Below are 12,858 nucleotides of genomic sequence, written 5' to 3'. Positions count from 1 at the left end.
AAATTTAGATGGCTTAAATGTAACCTAAAGCTATATGTTAATTATGCACCAGTTTACTGTTCTCTGTTTGCTTAAAGGAATGGTTACAAGTTTCTCTACTGTTCAGCACGTGCCATTGGTATGGCAGACATGACGAGGGGATATTTGCACTGGGTGAATGATAAAGGAACTATCCTCCCCAGAGGACCCTTACTACTGGCTCCGAGCAGTCTTTTTTCAGCACTTCATAGGTATGTGGCAGGACCTTCCATAAGTAAGGAGTTTGGAACTGTTTTGCAAATCGCATGACAAAATATTTTTTCACTGACTCTTCAAAGCACAGCTTTTTGATGCTGGTTAGAACACTGTCGCTGAAATATAATGTTGGGGATTGTTCAGGAGATGTCTGAAATGGCCAGAAACCCATCACCATGTTTGAGGCTCCAAACCAAACTAACGAAAGGACTAAAGTTTTTGTCCAATAATGATGTTTTCTGTAGAGACATATCACACCTCCCAAGTCCAGAAAGCTTGGGTGTCAGTTGATGAATTAGGACCCCAGTTGTGCGCAGGGTAATACTGATGTTTAACCAGATAAAACTACGCAACTTAGCAGCACAGAATGTTGGTAGCTAGGACCATTCTACCCACTAGGGCATTGGTTTGCAGGGTGGGTAGAGTGGTTTTCACTAAATGACAGGCCTACCTCATCAGATTCTGATCGAGAACAAAGACTGGCTGGTCAGATATCAACAGTGTACTGGAGTACCCTGGGCCCTCAACTCTTCTGGGCCCCGAGCCCTCACTGCTCCTGGGCCCTAATCACGACACTCCTGGGCCCCAATCTCTCTCCGCTCCTCTGCCCCAATCAAAAATGGAGCTGTTGGGGTAAAAAGAAGACTTCTCTTCAAAGTGGACCCCCTGAAATAAGGAGTCGACACCCGCCCGTATAGCGACCACGGAATCACTCAGACGAAACCTTGGTTCAACCGATCTTTTTTCAAGTATATGCAGGGGAAGAGTTCACGAATGAACCTTCAAAGTACAAGGGTTCTACATGCACAGTTATACAGTTTTTGAGGTGTGCAACCCTCCTTCTATGACCACCGGTTGGCCTACAGCTTACCAGTGGAACGTCATTGATTCGTTGACCCTTATCAGACTAGCTGCTGAGTGGTTTCTCAACCTCTCCATCTCCCATAGCATCTCCGCTTTCTGGGATGTGTTGTTCTACAGTGTTAACCTTGCCTTGGTTTCCCATGGCATGTTGTTCAACCTTGTCTTGGTTTCCCATGGCTAGTTCTGCACCTGGTTTCTTATCAGACAAAACGATCTCTTTCCCATGAGTTCAGCAAACTATCCCTTTCCCATGAGTTAAATGTTGCTACAATACTATTATCCTATCTGTTTCCAGACAGCTTGCTCCCTACTGTCCTTGGAGATTTATTAGTAGGTGTTGTCAACTCTGCCCTTCGTTCCCTTAAATGTACTGAATATGTAAAGTTTTAATTTTGTTATACGGCCATTTCCTATCATTTATAAGCGAGTTTTACATACAATCATTTATAAGCGAGTTTTACATACAATCTGTCAATAGGCGATATATTACAATCCCTACCTTGAGGTGGAGGAACTCCCGACTCCTCACAACCTCCTAATACTGATAAGTCCTTGTAATCTGAACCACTTTACGTGTCCAATCAATCCACTACCTTCAGTATCCCTTTGGTGACCATCTGTCTGTCTACCTTATACTTTACTCCCTTAGAGCAGTTAATAACAGGACATCAATTAGTCTCCTTTTTATCTTTGAGACATCAAATATCGACACTATTATTTGAAATATCAAAATATTAAACTCCAGCCTAGTTAAAGGGTTATTAACATCAGCAGAAACAATCGGCAACTACCATAATGAACACGATTCCGTAGGGATGTGAATAACAGCAGAATCCAGCCCCTGCAGGCACCTGTGAACTCGCTGCTGTCTCAGCAGGTTGGATGACCGAATTAATCCCTTCCCACACACTGAGCAGCTGAATGGTCTCTCCCCAGTGTGAACTTGCTGGTGTTTTAGAAGGTCGGATGACCGAATGAATCCCTTCCCACACTCAGGTGAACGGTCTCTTCCCCAGTGTGAACTCACTGTTGTGTCAGCAGGTTGGATAACTTTGTGAATCTCTTCACACACATGGAGCAGGTGAATGGTCTCTCCCCAGTTTGAACTCGCTGGTGTGTCAGCAGGTAGGATGATTGAGTGAATCCCTTCCCACACATGGAGCAGCACGGGCCAGTCCACACTGCGATCTATGGACAATAGGAGTGTGTGCGTGCACTAGGTCCATACAGCATAGCTTGGTCTCCAGTCGTCTTGCTTAACCCTTGCCACTGGATCAAGACCTAGCTCTGTCAAGCCAGTGTGGTGGCTGGTGTGCAGTGGCCATCCCACATTAAAAGAATCCATGCACAGGCATCTTCCACTCTTCAATATGTAGTGCAGGACCTGGAATGTCGGGTCCCTCATTGAAACTCATCCCTTTTTGGTGTGGAAGCAGGTCATCCTCGATACAAGGGACTGCCTAATACTACTGGAGTACCAAGGAGCTGTAATCTTTTTTTAGGTATTGGATTACTGAGTCTGCTACAGTGGTTCTAAATTTCTGTTCTCAGGCTTAATCATCTTGGAGCCACCCTGACTCCAAAGATACCCCAGAGGATGGTCACTAGACAATTTTGCATTATAGTAGAGGAGGTTAAGTTCCACTAGCGTGGGTCTGTTGGCAAAGCGCTTTATAAGCTAGATACTTCAGTTTTATGCTTAACATATTGCTTAAATTAAAAATTCTTGACACCATAAATTTTTACAATTTCAAAACTGACCACCTTTTACTAAATATTTAAAGAAACTAATTTCAAAATGTCAAGTTGCGTGGTATCTGGCCTGGTAACCACAGAAGTTAACTCTAAAACCAGCACTACAAAACTACATGCACAGTTGCTGTACATCCACAATCTTTTAAAAGTAGAATTATATTGCATATGTGTAGAATGCAATGGCCTTGTATTTCCTTGATTTGAATTAACTTGACAAAATTTGAAAATAAAGGAAAAAAACTTCAACTGTCTGTCATGGACAGCTGGAGTTTCATTCTGCTGAAGGCAAGAATCAAGGCCATAATCATGGCTAAACATTAGGGGAACTGGTCTTTCATAAGTAGGAGCAAAGACCAATCTCTCTCTGCCTTTGTTTATGCTGCTAGTAATACCATAACAGAAATAAGGCAATGCTGTTTGTAACTATAAGGTGCTGTATCAAAGTATTGTATTTTGCTGTTTGCTATATTCAGAGGCTAGGGAAGATTACTGGTGGAAAGTGAACAATGGGAAATAATTTAGCAACATCTACATATTTTAAAGATGTATTGTTGAATAGTTCACATTTCAGATAAAACAATGCGTTATCTAGTCATGTATTTGTTTGCCTGACATTGTACCTGCTATTTTTTTGCAGGGAGGTAATAGAGAAGAAACCAGAAAAATTTAAGATTGAATGTTTAAATGACATCAAAAATCTATTTAGTCTTTACAACCAGCCTTTCTACGCTGCTTTTGGGAACCGACCTAATGTAAGTAGCCGGTAACAGACTAATTCCTACCTTTTATTCTAAAGACTGAATGGTGCTTATTGCGTATTTTTAAGGTAAAATACAAAATTATTAAACATAAGGTAAAAATATGGATTTTTTTCCCCTCAGTCTTGTAATTAATTAGCAGTGGTTTAGTAATTTTAGACTTTGGAGTACTGTGTATTGACCAGAGTGTGCAAAATTTCATACCTGCTTTCTTGTCTTTCATATTTCTTTTTCAGGATGTTTGTGCCTACAAGCAAGTTGGAGTCCCAGACTACAGAATCTTTACAGTAAATCCAAAAGGTGAACTGATACAGGAGCAAACCAAGGGCAATAAATCTTCGTAAGTACTCTGATTAATAGAATTCGTGAGACTCTCAAAACAAGGTTCATTATGCCTAAAATTATCTAATCTAGTAGTAAATAGTCATTGTTACTAACTCTTGCTAATGAAACTTTTTTTGGGGGGTGGGGGGGAGGGGGGGGAGGGGAGAGGAAGAGAGGGTGGTGGTCTGTATTATTTGGTCCTCACAGCCATGATTCCTATGTACATTCTAGACTTCTTTCCTTGCAACCCCCTTGCCCGCATTTTTAAGTAATTTTACATTCTTATGAGCTGAATATGCTGACGCACCACAGCTCCCAGGATGTACACTTCTAAAATGTTTTCTCCATGAGGCCTCCACTGTGTTCTTCAATTTGCTGCTATAATCACATGTCACAGATGCCCTGTAGAGGGTGCTGTGCTGGATCAAACACCAGATTGGAGCAAGTCTCCACTCTAAAGCTCTCAAAAACTTTGTGTGTAACTTTCAGTGAGGTGAATGGCAAATGTAACTCCTTCACTGCTGACTGAAAAATCCGGACCATCGCCCTCATTTACCATAAGCAATCCCACACCAGCTCCATTTAAAATAACATATTCTCTGATTTCCTTAAAAAAACGTCACAGGAAATCAACCAGAAATATACTAAAGGTCTTTCTATAATATGGACTTTTTGTAAGTGTAACTGTGATACAAATTATGTATTTTTGTCCAATTGTTTTGTCATTGGCTGACCCTTTTTAAATCCAGTCACTTTACTTTCTCCATCCCTGAATACCTTGCTGAACCTCACTCCCCTTTTATGACTACCGCCAAATTCTCAATACTTTCTCAGTACTCACTTTTGCCACCCATTTAATTACACAAACACCCCTTCCAAGTCCTCACAAACCAAGTAATTCCCCACAAATCATATCTACTCTGACCAATATCACAACAATCCACTGAGCCAAAATTCAGGATTCAAAGAGACCCATTAATGCCCGTTTGCGGAGGCTATTCCTAAAAATCAAATGGCCACCGCTTTAGGGTGAACTGGCCGACCCAACCTAAATTCAGGTCGGGGATTTCTCAGCCTGGACCCCATCCCATCCAAGTAGTAGTACCGCCAATGCTGAGCAATAAAAAAAATACTTGCCAGCGATTTTCAGCTGAACTCGTCGATTCCCCACCAACCGGTGCTCCCGGCAGGTTGTTTTGCTGCTGGGGCTGCAATGGAAAAATTTTTGCTGGCCAACTTGCCGATCGGCTGGCAAAATGCTACCCCCGCCCCACCCATTCAGCCGGGCAGCCTGGCACCCCACTTGGGTGCCAGGCCGCTGGTCCAGCCGAATATAGTGGTAGTGGTGGAGGCCCCGACTGACCCAATTTCAGCCAGTCAGCCTGGCTTTTAATCCAAGGTCTGCCCCATTATGATCCATTTCCTGTAGGACTTCAAAAAAAATGTCAAAGTCCTAAAAATGGATCTACTTACCGTACCAGGAGTTCCAACGTTAAGTACCACTCTAAAACTCGGGTGTGCCAGCTTTCTGGTGCACCTGAATATCGACCCCCATTTATTTATAAAGAATTGTAATCTCTCATTCCTTATGAGATATATGTATATGCACAATCCTGTCCATCGCATGTGAACGCTTTAAATGTCTTGCACACTTTCTAATGTAAATAGCTGTGTCACATTTGGGGAAATTAGTACAAAGAAATAAAGGCACTACATGGAACATAGAGAAATTCTCCCAAAAAAAATCAGCTGCAATGTCTCCAGCCTCTTAATTGCCCTGTATATGAACTCATTCAGTGTTTACTTAACATCTGTAAGACTGTAGTCTCAAGAGGGCGCACATCTACACTTTAGCAGCATAATAAAACATGTTAAAAGCTATAACATTTCTATCCCTATATTTAAAAAAAAAAGTGCATCCTCCAAAATCCTGTGAGCAGCACGACAGAAATGTCACATACTGGCAAATATTGATTGTATTCTTGATAAATACATAGTGCATTTATCAAGTAATGTTTGGCTTCATTCAGAAATTATATATCATGGAATTGAGCAAGAACTGTTTACATTCTTGTGCTTGATCAGTTTGTGTTTATTCAGAATCTACAATGTATTTTGGAATACACATTAGATAAACTGTGGGATGAAGGTTCAAGCATGTGATTGACGCACTGCATTTTAATCTCCTCTGTGCTGTGATGTGATTGAGAGGGACTGGGGAGTGCTAACAAGGGAATACACAATAAATGGTAGGATACTGAGAAGTGTAGAGAACAAGAGAGATCTTTGAGTGCATATTCACAGATCCCTGAAGCTAACAGGGCAGGTATATAAGATGGTTGTTAAGACATACAGGATACTTTCCTTTATTAGCCAAGACGTAGAATATAAGAGCAGTAAGGTTATGCTTGAACTGTATAAAACACTAGGCCACAGCTAGAGTACTGCATACAGTTCTCGTCATCACATTACAGGAAAGATGTGATTGCACTAGAGAGGGTACAGAGATTTGTGAAGATCGTGCCAGGACTGGAGAATTTTAGCTATGAGGAAAGATTGGGTAGGCTGGTACTGTTTTCTTTGGAACAGAGGAGGTTGAGGGGAGATTTAATTGAGGTGTATAAAATTGAGAGGCATAGATAGTGAATAAATAGAACTTATTGATAAAGGCAGAAACCCTCATTGCATTTAAAAAGTACTTGAATATGCACTTGAAGTGCTGTAACCTGGAAGGCTACGGGCCAAGAGCTAGAAAATGGGATTAGGCTGGATAGCTCTTTTTCAGCTGGCACAGCTACAATAGGTCGAATAGTCTCCTTCTGTGCTGTAAACTTCTATGATTCCAAGTATAGAGATAAGGTCCTATGCCATAGGCAAAGGAGAAAAATCAGAGAGAGTAGAGTTGGTCTGTTCACATACATTTCCTAGCAGCCACTTTCAGACGGATATTGGCAGAGGTCTGAGACGTGTCATCTGCTGGTGATTGGTAAGTCAAAAGAAATTGCAAGTGGAAGGAAAATTCATGTGATCCCATAGCAAATAAATGCATTGCATGCTGTGATACTGAAATAAACAAACCAGGAAGATCCCAAATTTAGTGCTTGGTCTGTACTGAGAGAGCTGATCGCAGCTTGGGCAGTCAGTTTGTCCAGTGGCTCCAAGCTAGGAAGTTAAGTGTTCAACCATGAGTCATGCTAGTAATCATTATCCTGTGACACTTGCTGGAAAATGTGTGTGTGTGTATGTTAATGAGGACAGTGTTGAACCTCCCATTTTGCTGTTTCCGCCCCCCCTCCCCACTCTTGCCAAGCCACCATGGAAAAAGTAGTCTGGAGGGTCTCTGCTTCAGCTTACATATGAATAAGCACTTGAGTAAGGTGAAGAAGTGAAGCTACAACCTCTTCCAGGAGGAGAAGAATGAGAGAAAATTGGGGAAGGTAATGAGGAAAAGGAAGGATAGATCAACAACTTGATGTAAGTCCCAGAGTAAAAAAGAAAAGCACTTTGTTTATCATTCAAGGTTATAGGTAATTATTTTTCTTCAGTTGACCTATAACTGAAATCCTATATATCTCCATTACATTCAACATGATTTTCATCCCTGGGACACTTTTATTTTGCTTTTCAATTCCAACTAATTGCAATGGCATTTATGGAGATGGTAATAGATGTTTTTTTTTTAATCTGGCTTTCCACAGAAACATTTAGCTACTTATTCAAGATGAACTAACTCCCCTCTAATTTCAGTCTTTTTCCCATCTTTTAGGTACATTAGGCTGAGTGAACTGGTTGAACATGTCTTCCCTTTGCTCAGTCAAGAACAGTGTTCAGCTTTCGTTTATCCAGAATACAGCCACTTCAACTACTGGCGAGACTTGCTGCCGAGTATCAGTATGGAAGAACTAAAATAGATTTTGCTAGTGGTTGAACTATCAAAGATATTCCCAGTACTGTTTATACATTTTTTTTTAAAGAGTCTGATTCAGGTACAGATTAATGAAGATAATCATTTCTGTTTATTTTATGTACTAATTCTATTGTTGTCGAAGCATGACGTTTACACAAGTTGACACAGTTACTACCAGCAGAATTTTCTCAGGAATATAGCCTAGTGTTCATTTTACCTCCTTGATTGCAGAAGGAAAATCAGTGATTTTGATCATGAACTGTGTCCTTACATGAGGACATTGCACATAATATTAGCCCTCTGCACTCATCTTTACAGTTGCTACTTCTAGTAACTGTTTTTAACAAAAACAAAATAGCTTGGCTTGGATTAAAGGGTTAACTCAATGTATTATAAGAGTAACAGTCTTTTTTAATACCATGAAAATGGGCCCAGAACCTGTTGAATATAATGGAGCCTAGAATGACTTAAAGTCCAGTCACATTCTGTAGCAATGACCCGATTCATATCACAACACCTCGTGCTATTTGATGCTGCTTCACCTATAGTGCAAATAAATGCCAATCTAGAATTTGTTTTCAATCATAAAAGAATGTATCAATCAAATGGCACTTTCTTCCTATAAATTGGATATATGGTAGCAGATCACTCGGTATGGGCGAAAAAAGGTTCTGATTGCAACCTGACATTTATTGCAGACTATTGACTATTGTGTAGTCGGGCCACTCAAAACATTTTTGTTGTATTTAATGACCTGTTGCCATTTTTTTTGTCTATCCTCTCATGAATGCCTTCAGTTGATAAAATTTAGTAGTGTTAATCAGCCCTGTTACAAAAGAGGTACATGAAGGATTTTACATTAGGGCATTGCACATTACTACAGCAAGTTCATTCTTTCTATGAAAGATGTAGATTAGTGTGTTATGAGAACACAGAATTATGAAGAAAGATAATTACTTATACATTCTTTAAAGTACTTAAAATTGATGTAATATACTGGTGAATGGGAAATGGCAGAAATAATCATGATTTCTTATTCCAACTGTTCTTTAATCACTTTAAACTATTTGTGCTGGAAGTATTTTCAAAAGGAGAGAAATTGTGAACATGTATTTTAGTCACCCATACCAAGACATTATATGGGAGATTTGATTGAACATCCTATAAGTTCTATGGAGCCTTTTTATAAGAACCAGTTTAAAATCCCAATAAGGGCTTGCAGAATGTTCTCAAACTCCTATATACATTTTTGATAAGGTAGTAAGTTAAATGCATTTTTCTTTTCTCAGTATAGATGTTTTAACCGTTTAAGAAATGATATGCTCAACCTTTTATGTTGATGATTATTTGGTATTTTGTTTCTGACCATGGATATGATTTGCCCACTAATTATCAAGAGAAGGTCTAATGTATTGAGATTTGACTTCTTATTGTTTCTGTGGTCATTTAGGATAACCACAGCACAGTTGCTTTGTCCAGCTTGGATTGCAGTGATTGTAAGAAGTATCAGTAAATGTATCAGTATTATATGCCAGATTGTGAACCAGTCATACCCTGTATTTAACACAATCTTCAATATAATGTTTGAGTTTGTATGTATGTGTGCATGCACATACTATATTCTTGCTATGAACATTTTACCATAGAACCATGGAATAAATAAAGATGACATCAGAAACCTTCATTAGTCATATTTTGTGTGGTTTGGAGTGTTCCATCATCAAACTATATGTGTAGATAAATTATTTCATAGAGTGGATTGAAACTGCAAAGGGTGTTATTACTCTGATGCTGTATCTATATAGTGGGAGGATGTTGGTCACACCTTTAATTTTCTACATTGTGTGTACACTTTATTTTATTTTTGTCATGCCATGAGGCACTGAGTAAGACTCTCACTGGAAGGAAGTTATTGCTGCTCTTCTCGACTCTTCACTGCTGTACACTGGTTGTGTTGGCAGAGGCCTGAGAATAGATCTGTAGTCTATCTTATCGGCTGGTGAGAGAAATCAAGGATAAGTACCATACAGATAAGGTACCAGCTGATCTTAGTTAGAGCAGCAGTGTGAACCATATGGTGTCCCTAAGTTATGGGCAGGGAGAGGAAGAGAAAATAAGCAATGTTCCAGTATCTCTTGCTGGAAAGTACACACATGGATATTGGGCGAAGACAGGATCTGGTTTGGTTGTGATGCCAGCACAGTCAAATGCCTGCTAACACTTTGATCATGTATGAAGAACTATTGCTTGGGCAGGGTACTTGAACACTGGCAGTCAGTTAGCATAGTTCAAAAGAAATAGTGGGAGAGGGGAGTAGAAACCGAGAAAGAAACCCAGTATCAAAGATGCAAGTTTCCGAATCCCTGGAGTCAACTCCTATTTGTCAAAACACACCACCAGTTGAGTAATGTTATCAATTCATGTAGCACAAGTAGACTGGGTACTGTGCAAACTGGATCAATCAAAATGCAATTGTGTAAGAGTACTACTGATTCTGGACCTCCCATGCACTTCTGATATTTACAAAAGAGGCCAATGATCAGTTTAATAATGCTCCCCTCCAATGTTCCCTGTAATTTATTTTTCGTGTGCGGCCCCTTTAATTGGCTGCGTGGCCCATTCAAATTTTTGAGCATGTGCAGTTATTTCCATTGAAAATCCGGTGAGCGGCCTGCATGGGACTGCCAGATTGTTACACGGCCGGGTAGTTTAGTGGGCATGTTGCTCCTCTCCAAATGTAGACATCCAAAGTTGCATGATGAGGTCTCAACAATTGCAGGCAACTGGGATGTGCTCGTCTTAAATAAGGTGACCACCCCGTGATATCACAAACTTTAGCAGCTCTTAACCTTTGCACTGGGATTAAAGGTCCATTGGCGCTTTTATGTACAAGGACCTAAATTCTTTCGGCATAAATTTGAGCTTCTCTGACACAACTTGAACAAACCTTTACAAGTTGCCTCTATCCACCCTTCTGTTCAGAAAATGAAGCCTGTATGTGTGCACTCTGTTGTTTTTGATGAGTAACAACATAAACTAGCAGTGTTACTAATTCATTATTGGGAAAAAGTATTTTTTAGTGTGAATTTTCCTCATACTAGAATCATAGAATAGTACAGCACAAAAGTATGTGCTGGCTCTTTTAAAGAGCAGTCCAGTTAGTCCCACACACCTCTTTCCCCATATCCCCACAATTTTTTCTCCTTTAAGTCTTTATCCAATTCCCCTTTGAAGGCTACTATGGAATCTGTAGCCACCACCTATCAGACACTGCATTCCAATCCTAACCACTCATTACTTAGTTTTTCCTCATGTCGCCTCTCGTCTTTAAATCTGTGCCGTCTGGTTATTGACCCTTCAGCCATTGGAAACAGTCTCCATTTACTCCATCTAAACCCTTCATGATTTTAAACACCTATTAAAATCTCCTGTTGGCCTTCTCTGCTTCAAGGAGAATAACACCAGGTTCTCCAGTCTATCCACGTAACTGTAATCCCTCATCCCTGGGTCTATTCTAATGAATCTCTTCTGTACCCTCTCCAAAGCCTTCATGTCCTTCCTAAAGTGTGGCATTGGACACAATACTCTAGCTGGAGCCGAACTAGTGTTTTATATTGGTTGTTATTACCAAAAGTCGTTAGTCCCTGTCCCCGCAGCGTCTACCTACTCTGTTCCTTTCCCAGTTGTTGGCACTGCTCCACACATTGGGTTGTAAATCTAATTCTGTGATTAATATGTCTCTAGAACTTTTTAAACAAAATATTGCTATTTGGGCAGCAACCCCAACCCACCCCAAAAAAATCTATGTCCCAGAAATAAGATGCCCTATCAGTTACCTCAGTTCCTTGAGTATAAGAATTTTGATTTGACTTGATACTGTATGCAGAAGTGGTAGTATGTGGAACAGATGGAGTATGTGATCTAACCGGGATCAATGGAGAAGCAAATTGCAACTCTAGTCCCTGTAGAAATGGGTCTGCTGTAGAAAATTCACAGTATAATTGAGGGCTTTCTTCCAAGGTTGAAGGTTGGAACAGAGTAGAGGGATATTAATGTTGCAGTAATTCTGTGTGTTTGGTGTCCGTGCCACGCCCCGATATTTGGCAGGAAAGTAGAACGTCAGTTCAGACTAAGCACAAAGGAAGATAATCCCAATCTTCTTTTGTTTTGCATTGCAAAACCTTGAGTCTAGTGCCTAAAAAGAAAAGTTTCAAGACTTAAGTGACCCATTTTCTTGATGAAGTATAGCTAAAAGTCCCACCACTCAGATGAGTAAGTTCCACATATACCTTCCCTCACTCCAGTCATATGAGCCAGAAACGTAACTGGTTTTCAATGCTCTGAACTTGATGCTACCAATTAGTGCTGTATAGTTTTTTTCATTTGTTCCTGAGATGTGGGCATGTTGGCAAGGCCAGCATTTATTGCCCTTGAGGTGGTGAGCCACCTTCTTGAACCACTGCAGTCCGTGCAGTGAAGGTACTCCCACAAATGCTGTTGGGGAGGGAGTTCCAGGATTTTAACCCAGTGATGATAAGGAACGCTGATATATTTCCAAGTCTGGATGATGTGTAACTTGGAGGGGAACTTGCAGGTAACGGTGTTCCTATGCAACTGCTGCCTTTGTCCTTCCGGCTGATAGAGGCCACAGGTTTGGGAGGTGCTGCCGAAGGAGCCATGGCAAGTTGCTGCAGTGCATCATATAGATGGTACACACTAGTCGCGGCCTGCTGGTGGAGGAGGAAGGGAGTGAGTGTTCAAGGTGGTGGATGGGATGCCGATCAAGCAGGCTCTTTTGGTGGATGGTGTTGAGATTTTTGAGTGTTCGAGCTGCACTAAGTCAGGCAAGTGGAGAGTATTTCATCACACTCCTGACTTGTGCCTTGTAGATGGTGGAAAGGCTTTGGGAAGTCAGGAGGGGAGACACTCTCCGCAGAATACCCGACCCTCTGGCCTGCTCTTGTAGTCTCTCTATTTATGTGGCTGGTCCAGTTAAGTTTCTTAGAATCATAGAAT

At 40.7% G+C, this 12,858-nt stretch overlaps 1 protein-coding gene across 1 annotated transcript in view; it reads left to right on the top strand.

Annotated features, from left to right (window-relative positions):
* The window catches only part of lpin2 (lipin 2), a 185,197-nt gene extending 175,677 nt beyond the window's left edge, over positions 1–9,520 (top strand). Inside the window, exons 17-20 of the mRNA XM_070893051.1 lie at positions 78–230; positions 3,491–3,605; positions 3,848–3,951; positions 7,702–9,520. Coding sequence (XP_070749152.1) covers positions 78–230; positions 3,491–3,605; positions 3,848–3,951; positions 7,702–7,846 — 517 coding nt within the window. The 3' untranslated portion in view covers positions 7,847–9,520. The remainder of the gene's footprint in view (positions 1–77; positions 231–3,490; positions 3,606–3,847; positions 3,952–7,701) is intronic.
* The last annotated feature ends 3,338 nt before the right edge of the window (positions 9,521–12,858 follow it).

The sequence above is a fragment of the Pristiophorus japonicus genome, chromosome 1 (assembly GCF_044704955.1).
Source record: "Pristiophorus japonicus isolate sPriJap1 chromosome 1, sPriJap1.hap1, whole genome shotgun sequence".
NCBI classification, from domain to species: Eukaryota; Metazoa; Chordata; class Chondrichthyes; family Pristiophoridae; genus Pristiophorus; species Pristiophorus japonicus.
This window is presented reverse-complemented; position numbering and strand designations above follow the sequence as displayed.